Genomic DNA, 26,227 nt, shown 5'->3' on the forward strand with positions numbered 1-26,227 from the left:
CTCGGAATTGGCAGCTTGCAGGGATGACGTCTGTTAGTCTCTGGTCAGGGACATTAACCGACCTGGCCAGGGGAGTCTCTATTACAACCACAAGTTGTTAGTGGTCTACAAACAAACTCTCATCATTGGGAAGGCATAAGCGCGAGTACAGTGTCAAGGGATATCTTTGGATTATTGGTATTTCTTCGCTAGCCAGCCTTCCTAACCAGTCAGAGCAAAACGAGCTCTAGCGCTTACGGTGATAGTCATTTCTTAGAACCTTCCCACGATATCCATCGCGAACCACAATTCATGTCACATCGGATACTAGTCAAGCTAGCTGATACAAAGCTTCTCAACCCCCCAATTACCGTTGACTCCCGCTAGCAACAGCATCTAAATAGCTCAACAAAAAGCCTTTATCCGCTGGTGATATAGAGTCTTTACTCCCACGGCGCGAGATATCCCCATCACCAGATGCAAGACTGCCTACTCTAGATCTTGCTGCAGCTTTAGCAGGCAGTTCCATTGGATTCCCTAAAGACGAACCATCCTGTCGTTGGGGAGAATGTGCGGTCGGTTGGGGAGAATGTGCGGTCGGTTGGGGTTTACCGAATAAAGAAAGTAGTGTTTGTTTCTGATCTGTGGATTGGATTGGACGGCGGTCTGGAGATGTCTTCGGAAGCGAGGTAGGGCCAGAGGGAGAAATAACAGATGAGAATTGTGGCACTCCCGAGGGGCCAGGCAAAGGTCGTTTCAGAATTTGGGGCTTGAATGGCATTCCTTGAGACTGAGTTGCCTGCCCATTGGCATTCGTGCTCGTTGCGGGCCCATTCAACACGGACTGGCCTGTGAGCTCTGATGACGCTTTCGTTTGGACTTCCTCATTTTTCACTTGTTGAGGACGGGATAGAATTGACATGGGCCTGAATGCTCGGTTGGATTCTGGATTTGGCACAGTCATGTTTCTAATATTTGCCACGTGATCTGGAGTTCGTTTATCGTTAAGTAAAACAGAGGTCGTCGGGGCATTGGTAGAGAGAGGTTCTACGGCAGATAGCTCGACTGCGGAGGGCGTCCCAGTGGTAGGAAGTGCATTCGCAGCGAAGGATTTTGATAGTGATGCTGGCTGGGCTGTTGGACTCTTGAAAATTCCCAGGAGAGCCGACCTTTGTGAGTCACTAATAGATTGTCGTGGCGGGAGTGTGCCGGGCGACAATACCGTGGTGTTCGGTTGCATCCCAGTAGAGGGCCCAGCTGCCAAAGGACGGTGAGCTTCGCCCGCAGGGAGTTCTTGTAGGTGAGTCCGTGGAGCTGCTGGATCTTCTGCATATCCTCGTAAAGGGAGCTCTTTGGAAACAGAAGAACCACTACTAGCTTGATCTCTGCCTTTAAATGCATTAAGGAGTGCTAGGGAGTGACTCGTAAGTTCTGGAGCCGGAGGAGCCTGGGCTATTGTATTGGGCAGCTCCGGAGTCTGGGTAATCGAGGATGGAACCATTGGCGCATGGAGGCCAGGGAACTGAGGATTACTCACCGTCACTGAGACAGTAGAGGATGGATGGACATGTGGTTGATGTTGCTGAACAGGTTGTGGAATCGCCGGTGAATGTACAGGCCCACCTGTAAAAACGGCCCTTTGTACATGAGGTGGCAGAGGTTGAGGGTGCATAAGATGTGGCTGATAAGGACGCAGATTCTCTTGAGCCCTTGGAAGATTTTGTGAGTCTCCATTACGGGATGGCTGAAAGTCTGCAATATGGCCTGTATGGTGGCCATTCTGGGAACTCGGATCGCGGTAGGTGAAAGAATTTTGAACTGGGAACGCTGGCGGTGGTGGCATGCTCGGAATGTTTGGAGGACGCGTATGGGGGTGATGAGGCCTCCCAGGCATCGGTGGCTGCATGGTTGCATACTCTAAGGGCGTGTGTTGGGGTGCATTGATTGGGGTTGACTGGTCACTTGTTGTCGGCTTGCTATGCAGTAAAGCAAGCAACGCTTCTCCGGAATTCTTTGCTGCCGATGGCTGAGAAGTCGCTTCAGGTTGCAGTCCTTCAGTTGGAGGTTGAATCTTGAGAAGACGACTCAGCGCAGCGGTTGCTCCCTCCAATGTGTCGAGTTCTGGAGCAGGACGTTTTCCATAGGAAGATGGCTGAGCGATCGACTCTGCTCCCTGATCCTCCTCTGTCAAGATCTCATCATGGCTCATCCCAGCTGACAAGTATTGATTGCTCGTCGTTCGCTTCGCATCCTTCTTTTTTTGTTCGATAATCCATTTCCGGAGTGGCACTAGAAATGGGGCAACCATATAGAACTTGTTTGGATTGGAGTTTGAAGGGGCCTCCGGTTGTTGCTGGCCCTTCTTCCTGAATGCTGGCAGTTCTGACAATCGCCACCACTGTATCTTGCTGATCTCTTTCCGTGTCCTAGGCTGGAAATGGGTATCCATGGGCACATTCCTGAAAACGAACAACCGCATTTGTTGTTCACGCATGCTGACTTCAATAGATTTGACGTCTCGGTCCTCGGGCATCAAATTTGCGGCTTGCAGGTCGAAACCGGTTTCCTCGTACACTTCACGGATGGCACATGTTAAGTCATCCTCGTCTTTGGCGATTTTGCCTCGCGGGAAACTCCAGCTAGCGCCTTTCTTCCAGCCTTTCACCAAGACGACCGAATCCATATTGTCATTGAGCATAATCGCGCCTCTCACCGGAACCCGTGTTTTATACGCCAGGAAATCTTCGAAAGCTCGCATATGATGTCCTTGAGAGAAAGGTGATAGCAGAGGACAATGGGCGAATATCCGTAGACAGAAATTGCGGAGAGACATGGAAGGAAGTGATGGGTTGAGAGGCCGAATAAAGTCCTCGTAGAACCATTGTGCTTCTTCGACCTGGAAGCATATTCGAGGAATGTCCTTGAGATCATCCTCCGGGAGATTTATTATAAAACGGACACAAAGATCGTCCAGCCCTGAGCAGTAACCTATTAGCTCTGCATTGCACAGCGGGAGCTCTCCAGGTGCTCTGCTCAGTAGCAGTTGGAGTAGGCTCCGGGGAGACGCGCAACTCAAATCTTTCCCGCGGTCTTGCAGAACTTACATTCTTCTAGCGTCAGGTTTGTCTCTGTCATGTTGTTTGCCCTTTGCCAGCATATCCACGACTCAAATGTGTATGGCGGGGGAGCACGCGGAGTCACCCCAGTGATGCGAGATAGCTGACAGCGAGTGGCACTTGCTTGATCGCGGGATGACCCCGAAGCTAAGGTATGGCAAGCTCTTGCCAGGAGGTGTCTTGGGGAGGAAATGGGCTTGCCGGTAGGTGGCAAATGGATGCTGCGCGCGATGGCTAAGGGTGATGTTGTAGTAGCCAAGAGCTACGAGTTGATATGTGTTTGGTGTTTGTTGTTTGTACTGGTCTGGGCTGGACTGCCTAGACCACTGCCGCTGCTAATGCGCTTTGCCATCCATCGATCGCCGGTGCCAACGAGACCACTCCGCAATATAGGCCTAAGGCACCAATTCTATGATGGGGCCGACGGCCCCGTTCCGGACAAAGCGCTGTGGCGGTGTGGCGGTGCAGTTATGGCGGTGCAAGATGTGGCTGAATACTGCGAAGGGCGAATCGCGTCGTTAATTGGCTACAGCTTCGTGGAATGACGATGAGCAGCATAAACAGGGATCATTTACAATCCGCTGTTGAACCTGAACGCGACTGGTGTCCGAATTGATCTCTGCATCGGTTGGGATACAAAAGAGCTCTGCTTGCCACTTGATTTCTAGATACAAAAATAACTCGACGTCTGCGACGAGAAACGGTCAGGAGTCGATACTATTAGCGCAGCGACCGCTCTGAGCGGCTTCCGAAACCAAAGATAAACCATCGCCATCCAGTCAACTGGAGACACAGCTCAACGCATAACGCAAACTCCGGCTACCACCCACTGCCAGCATAGTCCTTCCGGCTCTTGACACAGCTCACTTTGACTACTTAAGGTCAACGACCTGCCTTACTTTTATCTTTCATCAACGTGCCAGCAGCAATCATGACGAGCCTAGTAGCAAAGTACATCAGCAAGAAAGTCTTGGGGGAGACTCTCCAGAACAACTTCGGGAAAGATGTAAGTTTTTCTTGTTCCACACGCGCATTCATTGGTTAACATCTACATAGGATCCCTATTTCGAGACCGTTCCTGCAACCCGATTAGATGGCCGGCCATCGAACAAGACGAAGAAGCGGCGTAAGGCTCTGCCACCGGGCATCTCGGAACACGATGGAAAGGTGCTCACGAAGGTCAAACGCAGGGCTTACCGCCTAGATATGAGCCTTTTTAGTTGTTGTGGCATTCGCATGGGATGGAGCAGTCTTATTGCAATTGTTCCTGTGTAAGTTTAGACTCCTTTTACGTGATACGCAATGCATACTAACCTGTATTCTCTGATAGGATTGGCGATGGTCTTGACGCATTCATGGCTATGATGGTTCTCCGATCATGCCAGAAAGTGGAAGGAGGACTTCCCAAAGACGTACAGGCTAAGATGATGTTCAATATCATTCTCGACTTCGCAGTAGGGTTGATTCCTTTTTTGGGCGATGTGGCCGATGCTTTATTTAGAGCAAACACTAGGAATGCTGTGATTCTCGAGAAGCATCTCCGTGAGAAGGGTGCCAAGGCTCTCAAACAACAAGGCCAAAGGACACCCTCACGCGATGCTACAGACCCCGATGAATTCGATCGCCAATTGAGGGAGGAACTCGGCCCACCACCCCAATACACTTCAGGAGGCACATCGGGACGAGACAACGTGCACGGCAGATCTGCGGATACTCAGCAGGCAAGAGTTCCGGAACAGAAGAAGAGCGGATGGTTCAGTGGATTCGGAAGCAAAAGGAAGCAACCAGACGTCGAACAAGGACACGAGGGCCATGAAATGGACAGCCGCGAAGCCGCCCCTCTGCCAAACACACCTCATGATGGATCTCGCCGAGATAAATCTGCCATTCAAAACAGCAGACGTTAGTTGCTGGCATTGGTTTCGAATATGCATTGGGGAATGGGGTGTTAGCGTCTGTTATTGTTGTGCCTTTCCGGCTCGGCAGATAAGCATGGGATTTGTTGGTTTTCTTTCTTAGCGGTGCTTAGCATGTGTAGATACCCAGGATCTAGAATGGTCTTATAATGAACAGCAATTGCTACCTAGAAGAAATCGGTCCATTTCACTTCTGTTATGAATTGAATTGAATTACTCATGGGTAGCTAAGCCTGAATAATCATGGATAGCCCCGTCGTACGGAGGATTGAGAGTCTAGCAACCGTGAAAAATCCCGTATCTACGTAGACAGTGGAGACTATGACTCCTACGCGCTGAAGAAACCAGTCTACTTACGAGACTGACCAGGATCCAAGTCTTGTCAAGCAAAGTTGGGGCTGGCAACGGCTTCTCACTGGCCGAAAACCTTCCCAGCCTCGCGCTTTGTTTAATTCAAGACGCGTCTCCGGTACGCGATTAATCGATTGCACGTGACGTAAAATATAGCTTTAAAGCCCACCTCGCGTCCTCCTCCTTCCCTCAACACAACATCAACACCTACACCCACTTGTCCTGTAATATATCGTTTCACCTCCTCTTCCGTCGCCCAATTACACACTTAGATTCATCTGTCATCATCATGACTACTCAGATCACTCCCTCGAAAACGGTATGACTCCATTGCCACCACGGCCACATTCTCCTCGCCGTCGCGTCGTTCCCATTGCTAACTTCATGGTTCAATAGGCAGCATCTGCAATTGAGAGCCTAAAGATGGGTGACTCCCCTGTCAAGAAGCTCAATTTTGAGTCCGCCGGGAAGGAGAACATCCCATTGAACGCCGACGCGCCAATTATGGACGACATCGAGGTCAAGAAACCAGTCGTTGAGGAAGCCAAGAAAGAACAGGCGGTTGCCATTACATCAACGCTTAAGCCCGAGGAGGCGGATGAGCCTCTCCTCCGAGAAAACCCCCACCGCTTTGTCCTGTTCCCGATCAAGTACCACGAGGTAAGTCGCGTCTTCGACGCGTCCGTCACGCGTAAAGTGTTTTGATCCGAGCTTACAATTGTCCGTCCTACAGATCTGGCAGATGTACAAGAAGGCCGAAGCATCTTTCTGGACCGCGGAAGAGATTGATCTGTCGAAAGATCTCCACGATTGGAACCAAAAGCTTAACGACGACGAACGCTATTTTATCTCCCACGTTCTTGCATTCTTCGCAGCATCAGACGGAATCGTCAACGAGAACCTTGTCGAGCGCTTCAGCGGGGAAGTCCAAGTACCGGAGGCTCGTTGCTTCTATGGTTTCCAGATCATGATGGAGAATATCCACTCCGAGACATACTCCCTCCTCATTGATACATACATCAAGGAACAAGCCCAACGAACATATCTCTTCAACGCCATTGACACCAGTAAGTTTGGATCCGTAATTTGGAAATTAGAAATGATCTAACTCATCGTCACAGTTCCCTGTATCAAGAAGAAGGCAGACTGGGCAGTTCGATGGATCGAGGACAAGGACTCTACATTCGCTCAACGTCTTGTAGCATTTGCCGCAGTTGAAGGCATCTTCTTTAGTGGATCATTCGCATCCATCTTCTGGTTAAAGAAGCGTGGATTGATGCCCGGACTTACCTTCTCCAACGAACTTATCTCGCGTGACGAAGGTCTCCACACCGATTTCGCATGCCTTCTATTCTCTCACTTAAACCACCGCCCAAGCAAGAAAGCCGTCGAAGATGTTATCACCGAGGCAGTTCAAATTGAGCAAGAATTTTTAACTGAGGCTCTTCCCTGTGCGCTCCTCGGCATGAACGCAAACCTTATGAAACAATATATCGAGTTCGTCGCCGACCGTCTCCTGGTCGCGCTTGGCAACGACAAGGTCTACAAGTCGGCCAATCCATTCGACTTTATGGAGAACATTTCTCTTGCTGGCAAGACCAACTTCTTCGAGAAGCGTGTTGGTGACTACCAGAAAGCCGGAGTAATGGCCGGCACACAAAAGAAGCACGAGGATACAGTTGCTCAAGCCGAGTCCAAGGCAGAAAATGGTGGAGACTTCAACTTTGATGAAGACTTCTAGATGTGTTCTAATACTTTTGATGTTTGACTATTGGCGTTGGGTATATCACATCTGTACATTGTGGCATTGCATATTATTCTCTTCTCAGCATAAGATTGCGTTGCATAGATGGCGACATCGCCAGATGCAACGCGCTGGCTATTTCGCCAGGGTTTGTTATTTTTATACAAGGCGTTTGGGAGTCTACTGGGGCTATGGATGATGAAGGTGGAATAGGATAACGAAGATAGTATAGAGCAGTAGAGCAGAAATGAACATGTTCCTGAATACCTAGCTTTATATTTTGCATACTGTGATATGCTGCTTCTAAAAGTAGACTCGAAGTCAACAATTCATCTTGGTAAACCAGTTGGCCTACCATGCTATCATCCGAACGCCATTCCATGCATGCTCTAAATATGCAAACTATGACAGCCATCACAACCTTGACTGCGCCTTCATTTCTTCCCCTTCTTCTTGCCCTTCTTTCCACCAGTTCCTCCACCAGCAATCACCTTCCCCCCTTGCCCTGCCGCCGGCACCTTCTCTGCCTCCACAGTTGGCGTCGCAACTCCGCTTGCAGCCGCTCCCTCCCCACCCTCACCCATCACAGCGTCCTCCTTTACTTCAGGCAGCCCAGCCATCGGCCTTGCCAATCGTCCCATAATCTGCACCAGCCTCCCCACCTCCGCCGCTTTATCTGTCTTGTACTTTAATGTCGTGCCGGACACGGGATCGAATGTCTTGAGGGTCAGGGTTGCGACTGGTGTTGGGGATGGAGCTGGGGGAGCGGCTTCGGAACTGGTTTTGGAGCTGGGAGGTTGGGTAGATTTGGACTTGGTTTGCCGTGGAAGGCTGTATTTGGTTGTTATCCTAGTCTATAGCGAGGGGGTAGTTAGTGTGTTGTAACAGTAATATAAACTTTTAGAGAATAGAGACGTACAGTCAATGGGCGGGCTTGTAGGAGGAGGGTCGATTGTGTGAGCCATGATTGGGCTGATTCTAATGTCGGCATGTTGAATTGTGCGTCGTCCGGGAAGATAGGTAGGGATGCCTTCTTGTATAGAGCTTCTCGTGAACTCGAGATATTATGGAAGGTGCTCTCGGTGAGTTTAGGTGGTACACTGTGTTCTTTAGATGGTGGTGGGGAGGATGATCCGCACCAAGCAAGGCTGAAGATTGAGAATGTGGGGAGTCGCACAAGCGAGCTCCAACCAACATCTCGTATCAACCTTCCCCAGCTCATAACATCCAACTCAATCCTAAGCACCGCTATCTAACTTCATGGCCCGTGGAATCTAAATCTAGCCAGTGCAGGTACCTACTATTAAATTTTGTTCCAAATTTTGTTCGGCATATTGTTGCCATATTCTTCCTTTTAACGATCGATTGTCAATATTTGGAATGGAAACACATACAGGGAATGTATACCTCAAGCTCTTGGGTTCTATGGGGCGGCCATTTCCGAAATACCTAGAGAGGAGAGGATCAAATTCAGGTGCAAAGTATTGGGAGATTCGGGTTGCTTTGTCCCCCACAGTAACGGGAAGAATTGGGCAGGCTTTAGTCGGATATGTCTATGAATACGGGAAGCTGATTTCGGTGTCTACTCAGTGGTGAACCGCAATAACTGGAGTCGGCATAGTGGAGCCTGAGCGGATCAAGTGGTCTAGAGCACAGAACCGCTAGAACATAACTTAAATATGTTGGTGTCTCTAATTAATATCAAGGGCATGGAAGAAGTCCTTGGTATAGGCTTAGTGGCCGATCAATAGGACTTTTGGCTTAAGAAATGCAGAGTTAATTAATTTAAGAGCTCCTACTATTATTCTTTCAATTCTTGGGCCATTTTTCCAAAATTGGACTGTATATAGAATATATGCTTTGTATATTCAAACTATTTAAATATCAAGTCCGGTGTTTTGGATAAAGAGCTCTTATGTGCAACGAGTATCCCAATAATCGGCCCTACGCAAGTGTGCACCTGAAAGATACTTAAGCCCCCCTAAGTAGGCATACCGGCCTAACGACTGTCCATTTCCTTTGGTCTCGCCTTAGCTAAATTTTTAGCTTAATTTTTAACTTCTATCAAAATGTCAAAAGCCCAGAAAAGACAATCAAACGCGCCAAAATCTCACCTGGATAGCTGCTTTTAAATTAAGATATTTATAGGGAGGAAATATTGTTTGTATTATCACTGTCTAATGCTCTTCCTTTCTTCCCTTTTCCCTCAAGTTCCCCAATTTAATTCTTATCTAGGGCACCGAGTAGACACTAGTGCTCACTATGAACTTGCCACTTAGTGTAATACCTACTTGGCAGAATAAAAGGGGGTGAGCTATCGTAACGCAACGAAATCATGCCGCCTGGCAGAACCACCTGGCAGAACTAAAAGTGATGAGCGGTCGAAACGCAACGAAATAGATGCTGCCTAGCAAATGAAGATATCAGGGTTACAGGTCGTGACAGAATCAAAAGGTGGTGAGTGGTCGTAACGCAACGAAACCATGCCGCCTGGCAGTATAACTGGCAGAACTCCGCAGGACAGCAGTTACACCTGAAGGAAATTTTTGTTTAGTTCGATTTACAACGCACAAGTGAGTGACCTTATTGAAAACAAAAGGGGTTTATATCACGTGCTGTGGACAATGCCAGGTCGCCAAGAGCAACAACTGCCAGCTCAAGGCGGTAAATAAACTTTTAACAAGTATTAATGTACCAATATTTGAAGATCTACTCTATGCACCTACCTTACCTACATATCTATTATATCCCCAAATACTGCTGTTGTATGTGCTGCAAAAAGATTATCCATAGCAAGAATGCTCCGGGCCCGACTAAGAAGAATACCTAAATAGGTCGGCTCGCCAAGCCTTCCCTCCCAACCCCGCGACGGAACTTGAGGTGGGGGCCTCTTCACCAATGCCCTGTGACTCGAACTATGACAGTATATCGAAGCTTCTGGACGGCTGCAAATGTTTAATATCTCTGCGTCTTAAGCATCATTGCTCGCCATGACTGCTTTTGCAATCCTACAAAATAGAGATTGCAGTTTCTGGGAAACACATTACGCTGTCTCCCGCGATAGCCATGGACGGCAACGTGGTCATGGATACGAAGATTGATCCCGATATCTCGCGAAACCACAATTCGCTCGATCGGAAAATGGAAAGCCTAGATTTAACAGATCGCCGACCCTTTGTTGCATGCTCTGCTACGGGGTCCACCGAGGCTAGTTCTACGCCAGAGGCCAGCTTTGAAGTCGATCCGGAGGCACTTGCTCTGGATATGCAGCAGCGCTGCAGATTACTATTGAATGAATTGGAACAGTTTCAAGCATACCTAAAGGAGAGAAATAAGGCGAATAACGTCGAATTGCGGACATTCAAAGGTGGTCTTCAGGCAGAAATGAAATTAATACACAAGGTTACTCAATCCGAAATCACTTCTACATTCCTCCTTGAGTGCTAACTTATTTATTATTCCAGCTTGCAAAACAGGAATCCTCCGATAATAACAAGACCGTTCACTCCCTGAAATCATCCAACTTCCTATTTTATAATGCGGTCTGGAACACTGCGAAATCCTGTACAGGAATCATAGCCCTGAGCAGGCGCTTCTATTGGACACCCGGCCAAAAAACGCCCAACATAAATGGGAAGATCTCGAAACCGGGAGCTAAACATAGGACATGTAGCGCTCTGGTAGATATTGTGTGTCAGGATGGCTTGGAATGGGTTAAGGTTTCATCGAATACTGAGAAACGAATTATATGGGATTTAGCAAAGGCAGGTTGGGTGGGGGTGGAGTCCTCTGGCGAGGAAAGCGAAGGAGATAGTGATGATCCTGACGAGGCAGAAGGTCTTTTGAAACAAGTCGAGGCGCTGGTTAAGGCATCCCGCGCGACAAGAGTCAGATATCGCCATCCTAAAGTCCGCCTTGTGTTGCCGAGAATATCGAGTTCGCCTCAGACAAAGGAGGTAGCTAAAGTATTGCAGAAAATACGGAATTTGGGTGTGACTGTGCAGACCTCGGAGGAATGGCCCATTGGCCCCCCTGTGGCGACTGTTCTCGACAGCCTCATTGCAGATCGTTTCGAGACGTTTACTAGTGTGCTCAACGTGGATTGCACAATCCTACTGGCTTTTGCTAGTGACCTATCGCATGGTCGTGTAGAGCCTGAAGATTGGCACAATCAAATGATATCCAGACAGAGGGAGATGGAAGCTGAAGAGCAACTTCTCCCGGATAGCCTGTGGCCTGCGTGCGGATCCAGGAAGCTGGTATGTACACGGGAAGCGGCTGTGAGGATGCAAGAGATTGTCGAAGTTATTGGCACAACGACTGAGAAGAAACGCGTGGAGTTGCTCATAGATCTCTCTGGTGATTCTCAGTTAACTCTAGAAGAAAGATTGGAGGAATTTCAAAAACTATCGGATTATGAGATTCCGAAAACTTGGCTTCTGCCCATTGAGATAGTGGATGTGGATATCCCGGTTCTCATTGCTGACCTGCCTCCTATCGCGGGTAAATTGGCGGATTCGCTGTCAACCATAAATAAATCCGTGTTTTTGTATGGCTGGGCGAGTAAGACGACTACTATAAGTAGTAATCGCAGTGTGGCGAAAGAGGTCGAGACAACTGTGGAAGAGAATCGTTCATCTGAGGAAGAAATAGGGCCTGATATTTGGCTGTGTTCGACGACAAGGTCTTTGGTCGGGAAAGAGAAGCAGAGGAGAGGGGCGCACGACCGTGACTCGTGCGAAACGGAGAGTAACATAGAATAAAATATAGAGAAATATTCGACAATAAGCACACTGATACAAAATTCTGATTGTCTCATAAAACTGTGCGAAAAGTTGAGCTTTCCTTAGCGGACGACCAGTTTGTAACAGGTATATCACGGAACACCAACAGTGCGAAAGGCGATCATCCTTTTTCCGACCTTCTAAACGCCATTTCACCCAACCATTTTGGATATCTAGTCAGAGCTCAAACGAAATGCTGTGTGAGTACTACGCCAAATTCATATCCGGAACCCAGAACACCACCTCCTTGTCACCCGTCGCGAACATATTGTATTTCGGATTGAACGCAATGACCCCCGAGTCACCCGTATACTCCAATTCGTGGGCAGGTCTAAGTAATTTGTCCGGGGCAGGAGATAGTGTATCCCATACCAACACATTCTCCCTTCTCGCCCCGCTGATTACATATCTGCCATCAGGTGTAAAGCAGCAATCACCGGTACTAGGGTATAAAAACTCGCTCGAATGACGATCGATATGATCAGGATTATGGTCGCCGACGCCCAAACGCCTCGCTCCGCCCCTCTCCCGACGCAGCACGGCTTTTAGGTGCCCATCAAATGCATCGAGGAGCAGGTGGCCCTGCCCAGTCGTTCCGAGCAACAGGTGCTTCCCATCGTTGGAGAATTCGAGTTTGTTCCAACCTTTGCTGATAGAGCTTGGGTTTATTTCTTGTGAGTGTTGCAAGACATCAAAGGTGGAAAACGGTTCTCTATCGAAGTTACGGTAGTCATAGAGGAGGATTGACTGCGACGTGGGCGAGGCTACCGCAAATACATTGCCGGATGGGTCCCATGCAGCCAGATAGCCTCCATTCAGATGAAGCTTTCCGCATGCATTTTTGGTACCGGCGTCCCAGATACGAACTGTATTATCTTCGCTACAAGAAAGGAAGTTGTCTTGGCCTGGGTGAAGAGAGAGGCATGTAACGTTCTTCTCATGTCCCTCAAAATAGCGGAGATAGGAATTATCATGGGTTGAGAGATATCTGATAGTATCTAATAAAACATCAGCTTCTGAAGCAGTAATTTTGCTGGTGGGCTTACGGTTTAGTTTGGTGCTGGAATGAATAATGCACGGGGCAGAATCCTTCGTTTTGTGTGTGAACATAGCATGCATTACGCCATACTTTTGACTCAAGCATGTCTTATGGTGTTTCCCCTTGTGGACATCATATATTTGCATGCTATTATCACTTTCTGACGTGAGAAGAAAGTCCCCTTCATCGCTGAAGTCTATGGAGAGGATAGGAGCATGGGTTGAGTGTGCTCTGCCAGCGTCTTTAGCAGAGGGGTCTCGGCGGAAGAGCTCGGTATCATTAGCAATTTTCCCATTAAGCTGTGCCTGGGGACATATTCATACCTTAGTTGGCCGGAAGAGTGATATCACGTCGGAGACCTTGGAAGTATTCGGGATTCCATTTGAAGGAGCCCCGGTGTTTGCTCGAGCACTTGGGCCAATGGGAGAATCAATCGCCATAGGTGTTGAGGACATCGTGAAGCGCTGTCTCCAATGAATTTAGGTCTTGACGTCCAAGGATGATATTAATAATTCCAGCCAGGCAGCTTAATTTTAATTGAAATACATGGCCATCACGTGGGTTTTCCGTGGCAGAATCAAAGCCTTTGAAGATTGATCTCTATCTCCGCGTTTTGGACCGTGGCTGCTCCGAACAAGGAAGCATAAATCATAAAGTACATCCAGGGGTCTACCTTACAGATGAGCTAGCCTTGTCATGTGACCAAGACTCGGGTAACTGGCATCACCTCCCTGCCCGCCGGCTTCGGAACGGGAAACCTGCATCTAGTGAGTACCTAGCAGATCTCGGTGATATAGTACGAGTAAGCCGGGCTTTTTATAATAATTTGTTCCCAGACCTTACAAACCTCGGAGGAGGAGCGCAGAATCAGGTTTCGAGCAGTCGCGTTCATAAACCCGCCCGTTCCCTCCTTTGGAATATTGGTCTCAGACTTTTTTGTAAACTGGCGCCGCGATAATAATTAAGGGAACGAGGGACGCCTTCCACCCTCCGAAGGGAAGTTGAGCTCGCAATGTCAACAACAGTAGGGTAAGGTCGAGGTTCAAAGGCAGTAACATCCAGCTAACAGTCGCAGAGCTTTCCTTGCTGGCGGCATTGCTGCGTGTGGAGCTGTGACAGCGACTCATCCATTCGAGACTGTGAAGATTCGGTGAGAAACTTTTGCAATACTAAATCACATATACCGAACCACGCTGATACCCGTCGTTAAAGCATGCAACTGCAGGGCGAACTTCAAGAAAAAGGGTTACAACCACGACTATACAAAGGTCCGGTCCACGGCGTTTCAGTCATCATACGGAATGAAGGGGTTCGGGGCATCTATCGCGGAATCGGCGCGGCGTATATCTACCAAATCATCCTTAATGGCTGCAGATTAGGCTTCTACGAACCTATACGGCAGACGATCACATCTGCGATCTTCACCGATAAAGGGACGCAAAGTCTCGCTGTCAATGTCTTCGCTGGCGCATCATCTGGCCTTTTGGGCGCGGCGGGTGGAAGCCCGTTCTTCCTAGTCAAGACAAGATTGCAGAGCTTTTCGAAGTTTGCTCCGGTGGGGACTCAACATACGTACAAAAATGCGGTGGATGGGATGAGACAAATATACAAGGGGGAGGGGATTAGTGGGCTCTATAGAGGTGTTGGGGCAGCTATGGTTCGAACAGGCTTTGGAAGCTCGGTTCAGCTACCAACATACTTCTTCGCGAAAAGGAGGTTAGTAAAGCATCTCGGAATGGAGGAAGGGCCAGCACTTCATCTGGCAAGCAGTACTGCAAGTGGCTTCGTGGTGTGCTGCGTGATGCATCCACCTGGTGAGTAAATATTTCCAATTGCTTTTTGTATACATGGCTGACTATTGGCAGATACTATAATGTCTCGCATGTATAATCAAAACGGCAACCTTTATGAAGGTGTATTTGATTGTCTTGCAAAGACGGTTCGGACTGAGGGATTCCTTGCTATCTACAAGGGTTTCTTGCCACATCTGGCAAGAATATTACCCCATACCATCTTAACGCTAAGCTTGGCGGAACAGACCAATAAGCTGATGCGGAAGCTTGAGGACCGGATCATTCCTTCGTCCATCCATGATAATTTGTAGGGTATGAATGCCTCCTGCTCGTACCACTATTTGTTTCCCATCTTGTATATATCCAAAACTGCATATTTGGAGGTGTTGGAATCCTTGCCGGAGCTAAGAGGTCGGGGGGTGTACCATGCTCATATATTTTTCACCATTTCCAAAGCATATGCGATTTAGCTATTCATAGACCTCGAACATCCATAACACAGAATACCAGAGCGGTTTTCGTTCGTGGGCTGCGATCCTGGGTTCTGATCTCCTCCCCAGCCATGGATACCATCGGTTCCTCTGGCGACGGGGAGTCCACAAAGGCCGCACTCTGTAGTATCATCGGTGGTCGGAGATTGGAGTTTACTTGATGTCCTCACGACATTTGCCACGATGCTTGGATAATTCTCTTCAACAGATTGGAAATACTGTGCCATCAGATCATCAATCGTTGTCGATTTCGAAGAAGCAGATATGTGGGACAAAGGCTCTTGATAAATGACCAAGTCCGAAAGAGGAGGCGTTGTCAGGGTAGTGTATGCCACGATCTCCTTCTTGAGAAGATCTCGTAGAGGGTAGTTAAATGCAATGCCATATGGCGATGCCTTATCCGAGACTTGCCATGGCAACGCAAACCCTCGGCCTTTGGCAGTTTCTGTCAAGGTCTTCTCGGCGAGTCGGGTAGTTGAATCGCCGAATAGAACACTGTCACAGTTATTTCTCTTCGCAGTATCCACTAGGAGGCGTGTGAGTAACGTGGATGCAATATCAGCCCGTGATGTAGCCGACGACATAGACCCTAGGAGGTGCTGAAGTCTTTCTGCAGCAGGTCTTTGGACATCTGTTTCTGGGGGCCGCTCTATATTCAAAGCCTTCCAATCTATGTCATCTAGAAGGAGAGCTTCTTCAAGCCCGATACTCAAGTATGTATGCCTGGGAAAACGGGCCTCGTATTTCTCCAGCAACTCAGAGGCATCCTTTCGATCCGCTGGGTCGAGGTATAGATCTATGTGAACCACATACAGCTCATACGCAGCACGCCTCCTGCGATCAAATTGCCCTTGGATATGTTGATCCAACATGTATAACAAGGACGCCGATGAAGGTCCAAACGAAAAGGGTAATAGAAGTTTTCGAACTTGTGTAGATGGCCCTCGTACCCGGTAGGTTTCCATACGCTTCACGGCTTTAGTCATGACATATTGAATAAAACAGTTCCTGGAGACAAAATCAGTAATGTTTCTCAAACAGGGATAGGAAGGACGGACTTGCAGACATGCTCAGAGCGAATTTGGTGGGTGATAGGATATTGATGGCATCTCTTGCACAGGGCATTTTCAGCGCCCGCCTCTGTGATTTCAGCTCCAGACATCCTTTCCGAGAGACAACCTAAAGTCCTTTCGTGTTACAGTCAGCACCAGATGACCTTGTTCAGCACGTAGACCATTTGTGTACTTTGGTTACCGCGAAGCCGGGACTCGCGATTAATATAATCTTGACAAGGCTTTTGCGCCGCCTCGCGTCCGTGCGCTGGATTACTGTACCGGCCGGTACAGCCCCGGCCCAAGCTCCTGCGCCTCTTGGATCTCGAGAGTGTTACGTTGCCAGGTTGCCGATTCGAGACCAGAGGCACGAAATTGAATACAAATACAAATTTGATTTACATCACGGCTTCCGCAGCTACTACTATAGCTGCAGCTTGCAAGCCTTCATCGCACCCGGCGGACTTAACCTGGATGGCCATATCCATACCATCTGCACCACACAACCCCTTCACGTCGAAGCCCAGCTCCGCAGATTCCTGAAATCCTAGAAGAACCTCCTTCGGCCCACGAGGCTATCAGCAACGATGAGGAGCTGGCTCCATGGCGCCCTCGTGCTTGGGCTGTCGTGCATGGCAGCCCAAGCCTTGGAGACAACTTTGGTCAGTTGGCCGTCAGAAGCGTCCACGAGCCTAGTTTGCGTGCTTATGCTAATGTTTCAGCAGGATCAATCCAACGAAAACCGACAAGTATGCGCCGGGATGTACAGTAAAGCTTCATGGGGAGGAGCAGTGAATCCACATATACTTGTCAAATGGATAAAGCAGGAGGGAGAGGGTGATGCAGACCCAATTGCGAGCATGGTTATTTTCGAATGGAAAGACTACAACCTCATAGGTGTCTACCCAACACCGGATTCTCTTACGGTACCAAACCAATCTATTGTCCGCTAATCCGGAAATATGCTAACTCTAACCATAGAAAGAATATATCTGCGATCAAGAGACCATCAGGAACGAATACTGCAACAGCAATCAAACTGGGGAATTTATCTTGGCGCCGAATGCGACTGACGTTTCGAAGAATATGATTGTAACTAAGGCCGTGCATTTAAAGGATCCTGGGGGGCCGATGAATTACGCTATCAAGAAGACAGGTTACTATTGTGTAGGGACGACCGCCTTCTCCCCGACAGATGCAAAGTATAAGGCTGTTATCGAATTTCGAAATGCGTATGGGGAGCTGCCTGCCTCTGAGATCGCTAAACTCCCATTTTATGGAGGTATCACGATTGTGTATGCGGTTGTTGGAGCGTGAGTCGAATCGATAATACTTGAAAGTAGAGGTGCTAAAATTCCCTTTAGGTTCTGGGCGTTCCTTTACGTTCAACACAGACGCGATATATGTGAGAGAATGCTGGTCCGAAACCTTGCTTGGGAATGACTAATTGTTCATTCAGTACCGGTTCAAAACTATATCACTGCCATCATCATATTCTTAGTTGTAGAGATGTTGATGACTTGGGGCTTCTATGGTACATATATACTTTATGTGCTATGAATGACCATCGCTAATGCCCCCTAGATTATCTCAACCGCAATGGATCCAATATTGGCTCGAAAGCACTGATGATAATAGTTGCAATATTAAATGCAGGCAGAAATTCTTTCTCCTTCTTCCTTGTCCTCATCGTCTGCATGGGATATGGGGTTGTCAAACCTAGCTTAGGCAAGACTATGGTTTATGTCCGCTATCTGGCCGCAGCACACTTTGTGTTCAGCTTGGTCTCCGCAATTACCAGCTTGACGGTTTCGCCTGAACATGCTGGTAAGCTAATTAACTCATTATATATATGGATGTACTAACTCCGCCTAGGTCCACTCATCCTACTGGCCATTCTCCCTCTGGTAGGAACCCTAACTGCTTTCTACATCTGGACACTTAACTCCCTCAACGCAACCATGAAAGACCTCAAAGAGCGCAAACAAACTGTCAAAGAAATGATGTACCGAAAACTATGGTGGTGCATCCTAATCTCGATTCTGGTAATCTTCGGGTTTCTTTTCTTCAACTCCTTCACATTCGCCTCAGCCTCCGACCCGGATTTCGTTCCTTTCCACTGGAAGAGCCGTTGGTTTATCCTCGACGGCTGGGTCAATCTCGTATATCTCGCAGACGTCATTTTCATCGCTTATGTATGGAGGCCGACTGCGAATAACAGGAGGTTTGCTATGAGTGATGAATTGGCACAGGATGATGAAGGTTTCGAGATTGCGGATTTTGGCGCAGATGATGAGGATGATGATGATCCTGAGAGCTCCGCGGCACATAGAGGCGACAGGACACAGGCCGGCCAAGAAGGACCGAGGTATGATCCCGCTCCCGGGGCGAAGACGACGAAACCTCCGCCAGGTGCCAATACGGCGAAGGATATCCCTCGGGATAGTCTTGATGGAGAGACCATTTTCGCGGTTGGCGAAGATGGTGATCGGTGGTCAGATGATGGTAGTGATGAGGAACGGGGAAAGCTTGTGGGAGGTACCCATAAAGATTAGTTAAGAGTGTTGGGGACTGGCGTACGGGACTAGTAATACTATGTTTGCGTGAATAGCATCATAGGCCACGGATTTATGCCCTATCGGCTGAGCAATGTTGAGAGGTGCAATAATCCATTTGTACTATCATCGGATACCTTGAGGCTGAATAGAATTATTTATATGTTTTCAAATTTTATTATTACTCGTTCCATCTAGTTTTATTTTCGGTTCTCCTACGATATGTAGTAAATGTGCCCATGCTCGAGAGCGACGAGACATACTTCTCGAGCCTCTATAGCCTGCCTTGACATGGTCTTAAAAAGATTCTGCTTCAATACCGACCCCACAGTTTGTGAACAAAGCGGGGTTCCTAGAGGTTGAGGATGATCGACTATAAATATAATAAAGTCAGAGACGTAGATCCCGAGGCTCACCCAGTTAGTCCGTTAATCTGATTAATCTGCGTCCTTGGTATGCAAGCGTGGTATTTTCCGATATACCACATTCGTCTTTCATTTCGATTAAGAGGCAGCCATATACCCTTCGCTATTGCTCTATGGCGCATGAGAAAACCTACCATTAAGTGCCTAAATGGATAAGTTGTTATGCTACATGCTGCTACCATTCCCGCAACCCTAACATCGACATATAGTAGTGTATCTTGACACTTGATGGACTCGTTTCGCTCGCGATCATTATACTTCGTCTACCAATTCGATGCCCTCATGCTTAGATTGGCCAGCAACTATAAAAGAAAATAAACGGGGGAGAGCTTTGAGTCTGATGCGGTTGGTGTTAGTAAATGGGATACTCGTGAGAGGGGTGGTTTAAGGTACCGACATACAACGACTACCACGCTCGGTGCCGCTTCATTTGTCCCTGAAAATAAACGTAATGATTATTCCAAAAAATCCTCGCTATTCCATAGAATATTTTAATAGGTCATTTGTAATCCATCCTATTTACTCACTAGATGGAGATATTTCTGTGGCGTGACATGCGTGTTGTGCGTATCGCTATCGATTTTAAAAATGTGGCGGTAAATGAAAGGCACGATACAATGGTATCGGAAATCAGCCGAACAGAATTTAGGCTCCCACAGCTACTTCGGGGGAAAAAATAAATCAACGCGAATTCTAAATCGATATCAAAACAGTAGTTATAATTATTATTAACTTATTTAAATATATTTCTATGATCTAACTTTGATACAAGGGAGAAAGTCTCTAAAATACTGTTTATTGACCTTTTTAGAGCGATTTTAGATTTTAGGTAATTCGTAATTTTCCCCGACGTAGGTGTGTGAGCCTAAATTCTGTTCGGCTGATTTCCGATACCATTGTAAGTCGTCTTGCACGAACAGCTAATGTGAAGAGTAGACGCTCGGATTTGGAGTAAAGTGGAAAACAAGAGACTTGGTGAAACCCAACTGAAGTAATGATTAGCTGAACGTGAGAAGTGAAATTTCAGATCTTGCTGATGTATGAAATACCAACAGCTAGAAGGCATATATGATGGGGGGAAGATCAGCTTAAAATAAGTTATCTTTCTCCAAAGACCTCCTCTAGCACTTCCCTAACATTAACAACATAGGTACCTATACGTCGGCAGCTTATGAGAGATGACCATCCTACTGCTGGGCTTACTCAGAGGGGGGATCAGTTGAAAAAATTGTGCCATATGAAGATGAGACGAACGCTCACGTTGCAATAGCAACCACTTGATTCTGTAGGTTTACGAGCTGAAATTATATTATCCCGAGTTGCCGTCCTGCCCGATGGGCCAATACCGCTGCAGCAAGATCTGAGCTGTGGTTGGATGAGGCGACTGGCAATTGTGCTTGGCCGTTGAACCGATCGCCAAAAACTGCGAATGGAGTCTCCCTTATCGGGGTGCCGCCACAGTACACGTCAGCGTACCTCCAAGGAATTGCGAACGGCAACTTAATTTCCACAAGGGGAAGGGGGCATAATTGAGGAGCCCACGTAGTTGCCCGACAGCCACGGTATGTTCCATCCGTGAAGGCTACGTTTGATCTCCTTGTCTTTTTCGAAGTCGACATCGGACTACTTCGTATGAGCGACAATGACGGCCAGTGGAACATCCGCTACTCGTACTGTACCTACGTATGCGGGCTTCGCACAGCATACCCAAGCGAGATAGCAATGTGCATGTTAGCCTTGGACACGACATAGATCGTACGCGGCTTTTATGTGCGCTAGCAGAGCCCCGATAATAGCATTTGGTTTATTGTCTTTTCAAGCTTTTAGGCTCGAGGAGAGAGTTGAAGTTTCAGGGAGCGTTAAGCTTTTTCATTGCCTGTTTGGGAAACCTGGGAGTAGCTTGTTTGCCGCTCGCTTCCAGTCACAGTTCCAGGGTCTGCAGTTAACGGACGAAAGCAAGTCATCATTGTCATTGGCTGCCCCAAGAAAAAGAAGCTCTGAGCCCCCCGCCCTTGGCCCGGCATTGGGCTGACGGGCTTAAAATACGACGCCATCTTACTCCTGTGCTAAGGCTGAGCAACGTACTGTGTACCGCAACGGTCCCAACCATGAGGATCATCAAGCAGGATCATGGACACGGCCACGCCGCAATTTGCACAGCGCGTTTCTGATCCAGACATGTTGGGGAAGGGTAGGTGTAGTTACGTCCGTATATAAGACGAGCCTTTTCTATTTACATCTCATATCGCATCCTTCTCAAAGTCCTCGATCTATTGCCTTTGCTGTTCTCCTCTTCATTTCTCTTCAACTTCAAGAAACAGAACGCAGTCGTTCTTCCCTGTTGCAAAACTCCCTACATCATGACCCTCACCTACCGCGATGGACTCGCCATCTTCGAGATCGCCGCCTACGTACCCTGTCTCATCGTCGCGGTGTTTCTCCTCGTCCGCCATGGCTTCGGCCGTAGCGCAGGCTGGTACTTCCTCGTTGCCTTTTCGCTGTCTCGAATCATCGGCGGCAGCTTGGAACTAGCAACCATCAACGACCCTACAAATATCGGCTTGTACACCGGCAGCGCCATCTTGACGAATGTCGGCTTTTCTCCCCTCATGTTAGCCACACTCGGTCTCCTTAGCCGGCTCGTGGATAGTATCAACAAAAACTACCAAACCTTTGTCACAAGCAAGCACCTGAAGTTCATTGAGACGGTCATTACCGTCGGGGTGATCCTGGGCATTGTGGGAGGCGTCAAAGCAAGCGACGCCCTCAAGCAGCCTGGAGGAACATACCAACCGCAGACCCTGAGTAAAGTCGGGACGATCCTATTCATTGTGTCATACGTCGTCACCATTGCGGCCACAGTCCTGATATCCTTCTCGGCCTCCCACGCCGACGCTGGCGAACACCGCATTATATTAGCCGTGGCATTTTCGCTCCCGTTCCTCTTCGTCCGCCTCATGTACAGCTGTATCAGCACCTTTGCGCACAACTCGAAGTTCAGTCTCATTGGTGGGAGTCCCACGATCTTGCTTTGCGTCGCACTGATTGAAGAACTCATCGTCACGATTACATACGAGGCCGTCGGCCTCACGCTGCAAAAGCTACCCAAGAAAGATCAGCTTAGGACGGCGGAGAGTGTTGATAGCGTGGAATATAACGGCAACAATACAGCCTATCGACACCAACCCAAGCGAGACAACCTCGCTTTGAGAATCGCCAAGAGGACTATCATTGGCCGCATTGTTATGGCGTTGATGCCGAAGAAACAGAATGATGTCGAGATGAATCAACAATTTGTGAGAAAGTGAGCCGGGAGAGGAAAGGCTGGGAGAACGTGCCTAACATGAAAGGGGCAATTGTACAGGAAGGCCGCCTTGAGATAGCTGGTTGGACTCGTAGGGGAGGTGTTCATATATTTTTATTTGTTTGTTCGTCGATATTACATGTTGCTAGGATCATTGGGTTAGCATGGGCGTTAAGGGACCGCAGCTGGTAACTCTAGATATACCTAAAATTGTGTATAATAACAGTGTATTGGACGTGGAGATCTTAATACGAGCATTTTCCATCCCCGTCTTCGGAACTAAGCCATTGGAGGAAAATGCAGGATGTTCACTCAGTGTATACATCGGATGCCGGACCCCTCCGTTTGAGAAATAGCATAAATTATCTATTATCTATCTATATCTAGGTAGGCAGTAAAAGAAGGGTACTAACTGGTAGAAAGTCCCAACAATATTCTAGACCTGCTACAACTTGCTTTTCTGTATCCCCCAATGCTAAAGAGGCTCTGCCCCTGGATTCTGCGAATATACTAAGTGTCTGTCAATGTCAACTCTGAACAACACTAATACAACAATATTAGATGTCGCTTTTTTGTTCCACCGCGAGAGAGTTCCTATGCTGTCCCGTTCAGAAGCTTAAAGGCAGATGATATATATACTGGTAATAATCACCAAGCCAACTTCCTCCTTTCTGAAGGACAACATCGTCTATGCCTGGCCCTTTCCTAATAGGACCAAATTTGCGACATTCATAACTGCCATAACCAACCAAATAATAATACCACAAGCAGCAACGAACCAATTATTCCTCATTTTCGTCGGTTGCGGTGCCAGTGAGTCACTCCCTGTACTATCGAGTCTATAAGCATCGGCCTCGTCGCCATTACCTCTCGGTCCATGACTCGCACGAACAGTCATGTATTTATTCCTGCAGGTGAAGTAGATAAGCGGCGCCGTAACAAACGGTAGCACGACGCTGAGGGCGACCTGGCTACCGTTCAACGCAGCATTGAGTCCTGATCTGCCGACGGCGCCAGCGATGATGATACTAGGCGTGATGCTGATACTTCGCGTGATTAAGCGGCGGAGCCATGGCTTGATCGTCCAATTCAACGCGCCTTCTGAGACCATCTGTCCTGCGATCGTGCAAACGATGCCGGCGCTGATGCCGGAGAGTAGAAGCGCGAGAGCGAAGATCGTTCCTGCTGCGGGGGCTATACTAGATGAAAGGAGGCTGTAGATCCCGAAGAGGTCGGCACCCGCTGCGGAGCTGTCCGAGGAGAGAGAGGCGCCCGCGGTGATGAGGATGGCGCTGTTGACAAACAGTGCGAATGTGAATAGTGCGATTGTTAGTTCGGCGATGGAGTACTTGAGGCAGAAATTGATGGCTGGCAGGGAAGGATAATACTGCTCTTTTTCGATGCCGTCCGATTCATTAGATGGGCTTGCTAGGCCATGCTTGACGTCGTACTCCAACAAGCGTGGTTGGACTATTCCACTTCCTAGGTAAAGGCTGTGAGGCATGACGGTAGCGCCAAGAATACCGCAAGATTGGTAAAGGCTGTTGACATTAGTGATTTATATCTTCTGAAGAAGGAAATCAAGTTACCCGTCAGACTGCACAATGGCCGAAGATGGAAGATACCCTCGGAAGACCTCCCCTATAGATGTATCCTTAATCAAGCTCAGCTGGATGCAAAAGCAAACCACAACGCCTAGCACTAGTGCCATAACGAAGAACTCAAACGCCCGGAGTCCCTTCATAGACCCATTTGGTCTATAGAAGAGTAGTATAAGGAGTACATCGACGATTGAAATAGCGCACCCTGCAACCAATGGGATCTGGGGTATCAAAAGATTGATTGCAATGGCTGTTCCAATAACCTCGGCGATATCTGTAGCAATGATCTGATCACGCGTCAGCACACACACATATATTGTTGGCTAGCAAGGGAAGATCTACCGCCCCTTCCGCCATGACATAGAGCATTATATTCAGCCATCCCGGAAGAAATGCCCTACAGGCTTCGGCTAGGTTGAGACCGCTAATACTCCCAAGCTTGATGCACAAAGTCTGGAGGAATATAGCGAAGATATTGGACATCAGCACGATAAAGAGGAGCTTAAATCTGTAGCTCGCACCAGCAGCAACATCCGTGGCATAGTTTCCTGGGTCGATGTATGCTACGGAGATCTAGACAGAGAATTAATTTCTATTCTGGTACGTACGTGAGTACTGGGAGGGCTACCTACCATGAATCCGGGGCCAATGAATCTGGCGAAGTTCACCATGAACTTTCGAATTCTCATGAAGCGGTTTACAGCATAATTGTGGTATCTCCGTCGTTCGTTGGCACTCCTATGCGCGCTCCCACTCCCCTCGCCGCCCTCTGCCCCAGCCCTGCTCCCATGAGCATCGCTGGGGCTGCTCGCCGCCTGGATCTTTCCAGCGGCCACCCCCTTCACCACCGCATGCCCTTTATTTGTATCCTCCTGCAATTCGCGGTCTGGTTCAAGGTCTTCCATGGCCCGAACCTCACTACTCGATATCCTCCGTAAAACGCGAGCATTCGCCATGCCATTGAGATCCTGCCTAGTGGTGAGATCGGCAGAGAGCGAGCTGGGATTCTGGTTGAAGCCGGTGCCCTCTGGCTCGTCGGTGCGAGAGGGGCAGTTCATGGTGCCTGGTGTTGATGGTGATGCTGGCGTTGGCGTTGGTGTTGGTTGTCCCAGATATCGTCACACAGAGAGCTGCAAATAAACAATCGGGAAGCGGAAGATAGAAGGGAAGGATTTCTTGAGATTGTTGAGAAAAGCAACACAAGCGGGAACTTAGCTGAACCCAAACCAAGGGCTTGGGCTGATAATACAATATGCAGTACTTCGTACTTGGGCTGCTACTACTACTATTAGTAGGTACCAAGCGGCAAAGTACGTACCACTGCCCCGCGAAGGTTTCCTCCGGCTCTGGCTTGGACGTTGAAACCCCGCCGAGCGTTGGCACGCCGCTGCGGTTTCTCCCGATGCCTAGCAGCCAGCAAATCAGGGCGTGGCGTTGTGGCAAGGAAACTTCACCGGATTGCGAACGATCATCACCGTTTGCTATTATCGGAATCATGCGGAGCAGTTCTTGCGCTGCCATAGGTACTACGGAGGCTGGCACAGTACCAAGATATGTAATGTAATATACCGCAATGTAATAGGTTGTGTTTACTTACTTTAGGTAAGGTATTAGTCTTCCCCCCGGAGTTCCAAAGTCGAGATCCCGAGGTGGCAGATGTGGGATGGGATTTTCGCGGCGCTAGCAACTCGGCATCATCCATGCAGTTCATAAAAAGCAAGTATTTGGGAATATCACAAATGACTCCTCCGAGGTCGAGGTCGAGATCAACGTCAAGAAAGGGGGAACGAGAAGTAAAATATTAAGGCACGGGGTAAATGTGGCAAAGCTTCTTATATGTAATATATGCATGCACCGTTCCATATGCCACCAGTGCCATGCCTCGAATACCCATTCTGATGGCCGGATATATCTCATCCACATCCACACCCTCATCCAGAAGCATTCTGCTCGATCAAAACGCCATTTTCCATGCAGCGCCACGCAAATTTGTTAAGGTATCAGAATACAAGGGAGAAACTCTCGTCGTAAACCAAAGTACCCAGCCTTTCACATCCCCAAGTTTTGCCCCAACCCC

The 26,227-nt window shown here is 48.3% G+C and overlaps 11 protein-coding genes across 11 annotated transcripts; 6 read left to right on the forward strand and 5 right to left on the reverse strand.

The window, feature by feature from the left end:
* Positions 1 to 346: 346 nt before the first annotated feature.
* Positions 347 to 3,114, reverse strand: BP5553_04044 (uncharacterized protein; the record flags this gene model as incomplete). Its single annotated transcript, XM_032012667.1, has 2 exons — positions 347 to 2,955; positions 3,084 to 3,114. The coding sequence occupies 2 exons, from the start codon at positions 3,112 to 3,114 to the stop codon at positions 347 to 349; spliced, it is 2,640 nt and encodes an 879-aa protein (XP_031872360.1).
* Positions 3,115 to 4,026: 912 nt separating this feature from the next.
* Positions 4,027 to 5,002, forward strand: BP5553_04045 (PH-containing protein; the record flags this gene model as incomplete). The annotated part of the gene is made up of 3 exons (XM_032012668.1): positions 4,027 to 4,101; positions 4,152 to 4,366; positions 4,426 to 5,002. 3 exons carry the CDS (start codon positions 4,027 to 4,029, stop codon positions 5,000 to 5,002), a joined length of 867 nt encoding a protein of 288 aa, XP_031872361.1.
* A 649-nt stretch (positions 5,003 to 5,651) lies between these two features.
* BP5553_04046 (Small subunit of ribonucleotide reductase) lies at positions 5,652 to 7,103 on the forward strand (the record flags this gene model as incomplete). Its single annotated transcript, XM_032012669.1, has 4 exons — positions 5,652 to 5,681; positions 5,759 to 6,022; positions 6,096 to 6,429; positions 6,484 to 7,103. 4 exons carry the CDS (start codon positions 5,652 to 5,654, stop codon positions 7,101 to 7,103), a joined length of 1,248 nt encoding a protein of 415 aa, XP_031872362.1.
* A 437-nt stretch (positions 7,104 to 7,540) lies between these two features.
* On the reverse strand, positions 7,541 to 8,097 carry BP5553_04047 (Uncharacterized protein; the record flags this gene model as incomplete). Its single annotated transcript, XM_032012670.1, has 2 exons — positions 7,541 to 7,960; positions 8,026 to 8,097. 2 exons carry the CDS (start codon positions 8,095 to 8,097, stop codon positions 7,541 to 7,543), a joined length of 492 nt encoding a protein of 163 aa, XP_031872363.1.
* A 2,075-nt stretch (positions 8,098 to 10,172) lies between these two features.
* BP5553_04048 (Uncharacterized protein) lies at positions 10,173 to 11,869 on the forward strand (the record flags this gene model as incomplete). Its single annotated transcript, XM_032012671.1, has 2 exons — positions 10,173 to 10,508; positions 10,571 to 11,869. The coding sequence occupies 2 exons, from the start codon at positions 10,173 to 10,175 to the stop codon at positions 11,867 to 11,869; spliced, it is 1,635 nt and encodes a 544-aa protein (XP_031872364.1).
* Positions 11,870 to 12,097: 228 nt separating this feature from the next.
* On the reverse strand, positions 12,098 to 13,384 carry BP5553_04049 (WD40 repeat-like protein; the record flags this gene model as incomplete). Its single annotated transcript, XM_032012672.1, has 2 exons — positions 12,098 to 13,198; positions 13,253 to 13,384. The coding sequence occupies 2 exons, from the start codon at positions 13,382 to 13,384 to the stop codon at positions 12,098 to 12,100; spliced, it is 1,233 nt and encodes a 410-aa protein (XP_031872365.1).
* Positions 13,385 to 13,941: 557 nt separating this feature from the next.
* On the forward strand, positions 13,942 to 15,033 carry BP5553_04050 (Mitochondrial carrier; the record flags this gene model as incomplete). The annotated part of the gene is made up of 4 exons (XM_032012673.1): positions 13,942 to 13,958; positions 14,005 to 14,079; positions 14,142 to 14,743; positions 14,795 to 15,033. 4 exons carry the CDS (start codon positions 13,942 to 13,944, stop codon positions 15,031 to 15,033), a joined length of 933 nt encoding a protein of 310 aa, XP_031872366.1.
* Positions 15,034 to 15,188: 155 nt separating this feature from the next.
* Positions 15,189 to 16,375, reverse strand: BP5553_04051 (Cytoplasmic tRNA 2-thiolation protein 2; the record flags this gene model as incomplete). Its single annotated transcript, XM_032012674.1, has 2 exons — positions 15,189 to 16,221; positions 16,272 to 16,375. The coding sequence occupies 2 exons, from the start codon at positions 16,373 to 16,375 to the stop codon at positions 15,189 to 15,191; spliced, it is 1,137 nt and encodes a 378-aa protein (XP_031872367.1).
* A 477-nt stretch (positions 16,376 to 16,852) lies between these two features.
* On the forward strand, positions 16,853 to 18,820 carry BP5553_04052 (Uncharacterized protein; the record flags this gene model as incomplete). Its single annotated transcript, XM_032012675.1, has 7 exons — positions 16,853 to 16,927; positions 16,991 to 17,191; positions 17,247 to 17,578; positions 17,630 to 17,670; positions 17,725 to 17,799; positions 17,850 to 18,092; positions 18,141 to 18,820. The coding sequence occupies 7 exons, from the start codon at positions 16,853 to 16,855 to the stop codon at positions 18,818 to 18,820; spliced, it is 1,647 nt and encodes a 548-aa protein (XP_031872368.1).
* Positions 18,821 to 21,605: 2,785 nt separating this feature from the next.
* BP5553_04053 (Uncharacterized protein) lies at positions 21,606 to 22,553 on the forward strand (the record flags this gene model as incomplete). Its single annotated transcript, XM_032012676.1, has 1 exon — positions 21,606 to 22,553. One exon carries the CDS (start codon positions 21,606 to 21,608, stop codon positions 22,551 to 22,553), a length of 948 nt encoding a protein of 315 aa, XP_031872369.1.
* A 684-nt stretch (positions 22,554 to 23,237) lies between these two features.
* Positions 23,238 to 25,208, reverse strand: BP5553_04054 (Transporter protein Smf2; the record flags this gene model as incomplete). The annotated part of the gene is made up of 5 exons (XM_032012677.1): positions 23,238 to 24,090; positions 24,139 to 24,306; positions 24,355 to 24,437; positions 24,493 to 24,723; positions 24,783 to 25,208. The coding sequence occupies 5 exons, from the start codon at positions 25,206 to 25,208 to the stop codon at positions 23,238 to 23,240; spliced, it is 1,761 nt and encodes a 586-aa protein (XP_031872370.1).
* Positions 25,209 to 26,227: the final 1,019 nt, after the last annotated feature.

This window comes from Venustampulla echinocandica (genome assembly GCF_003357145.1).
Source record: "Venustampulla echinocandica strain BP 5553 chromosome Unknown scaffold_1, whole genome shotgun sequence".
NCBI classification, from domain to species: domain Eukaryota; kingdom Fungi; phylum Ascomycota; class Leotiomycetes; order Helotiales; family Pleuroascaceae; genus Venustampulla; species Venustampulla echinocandica.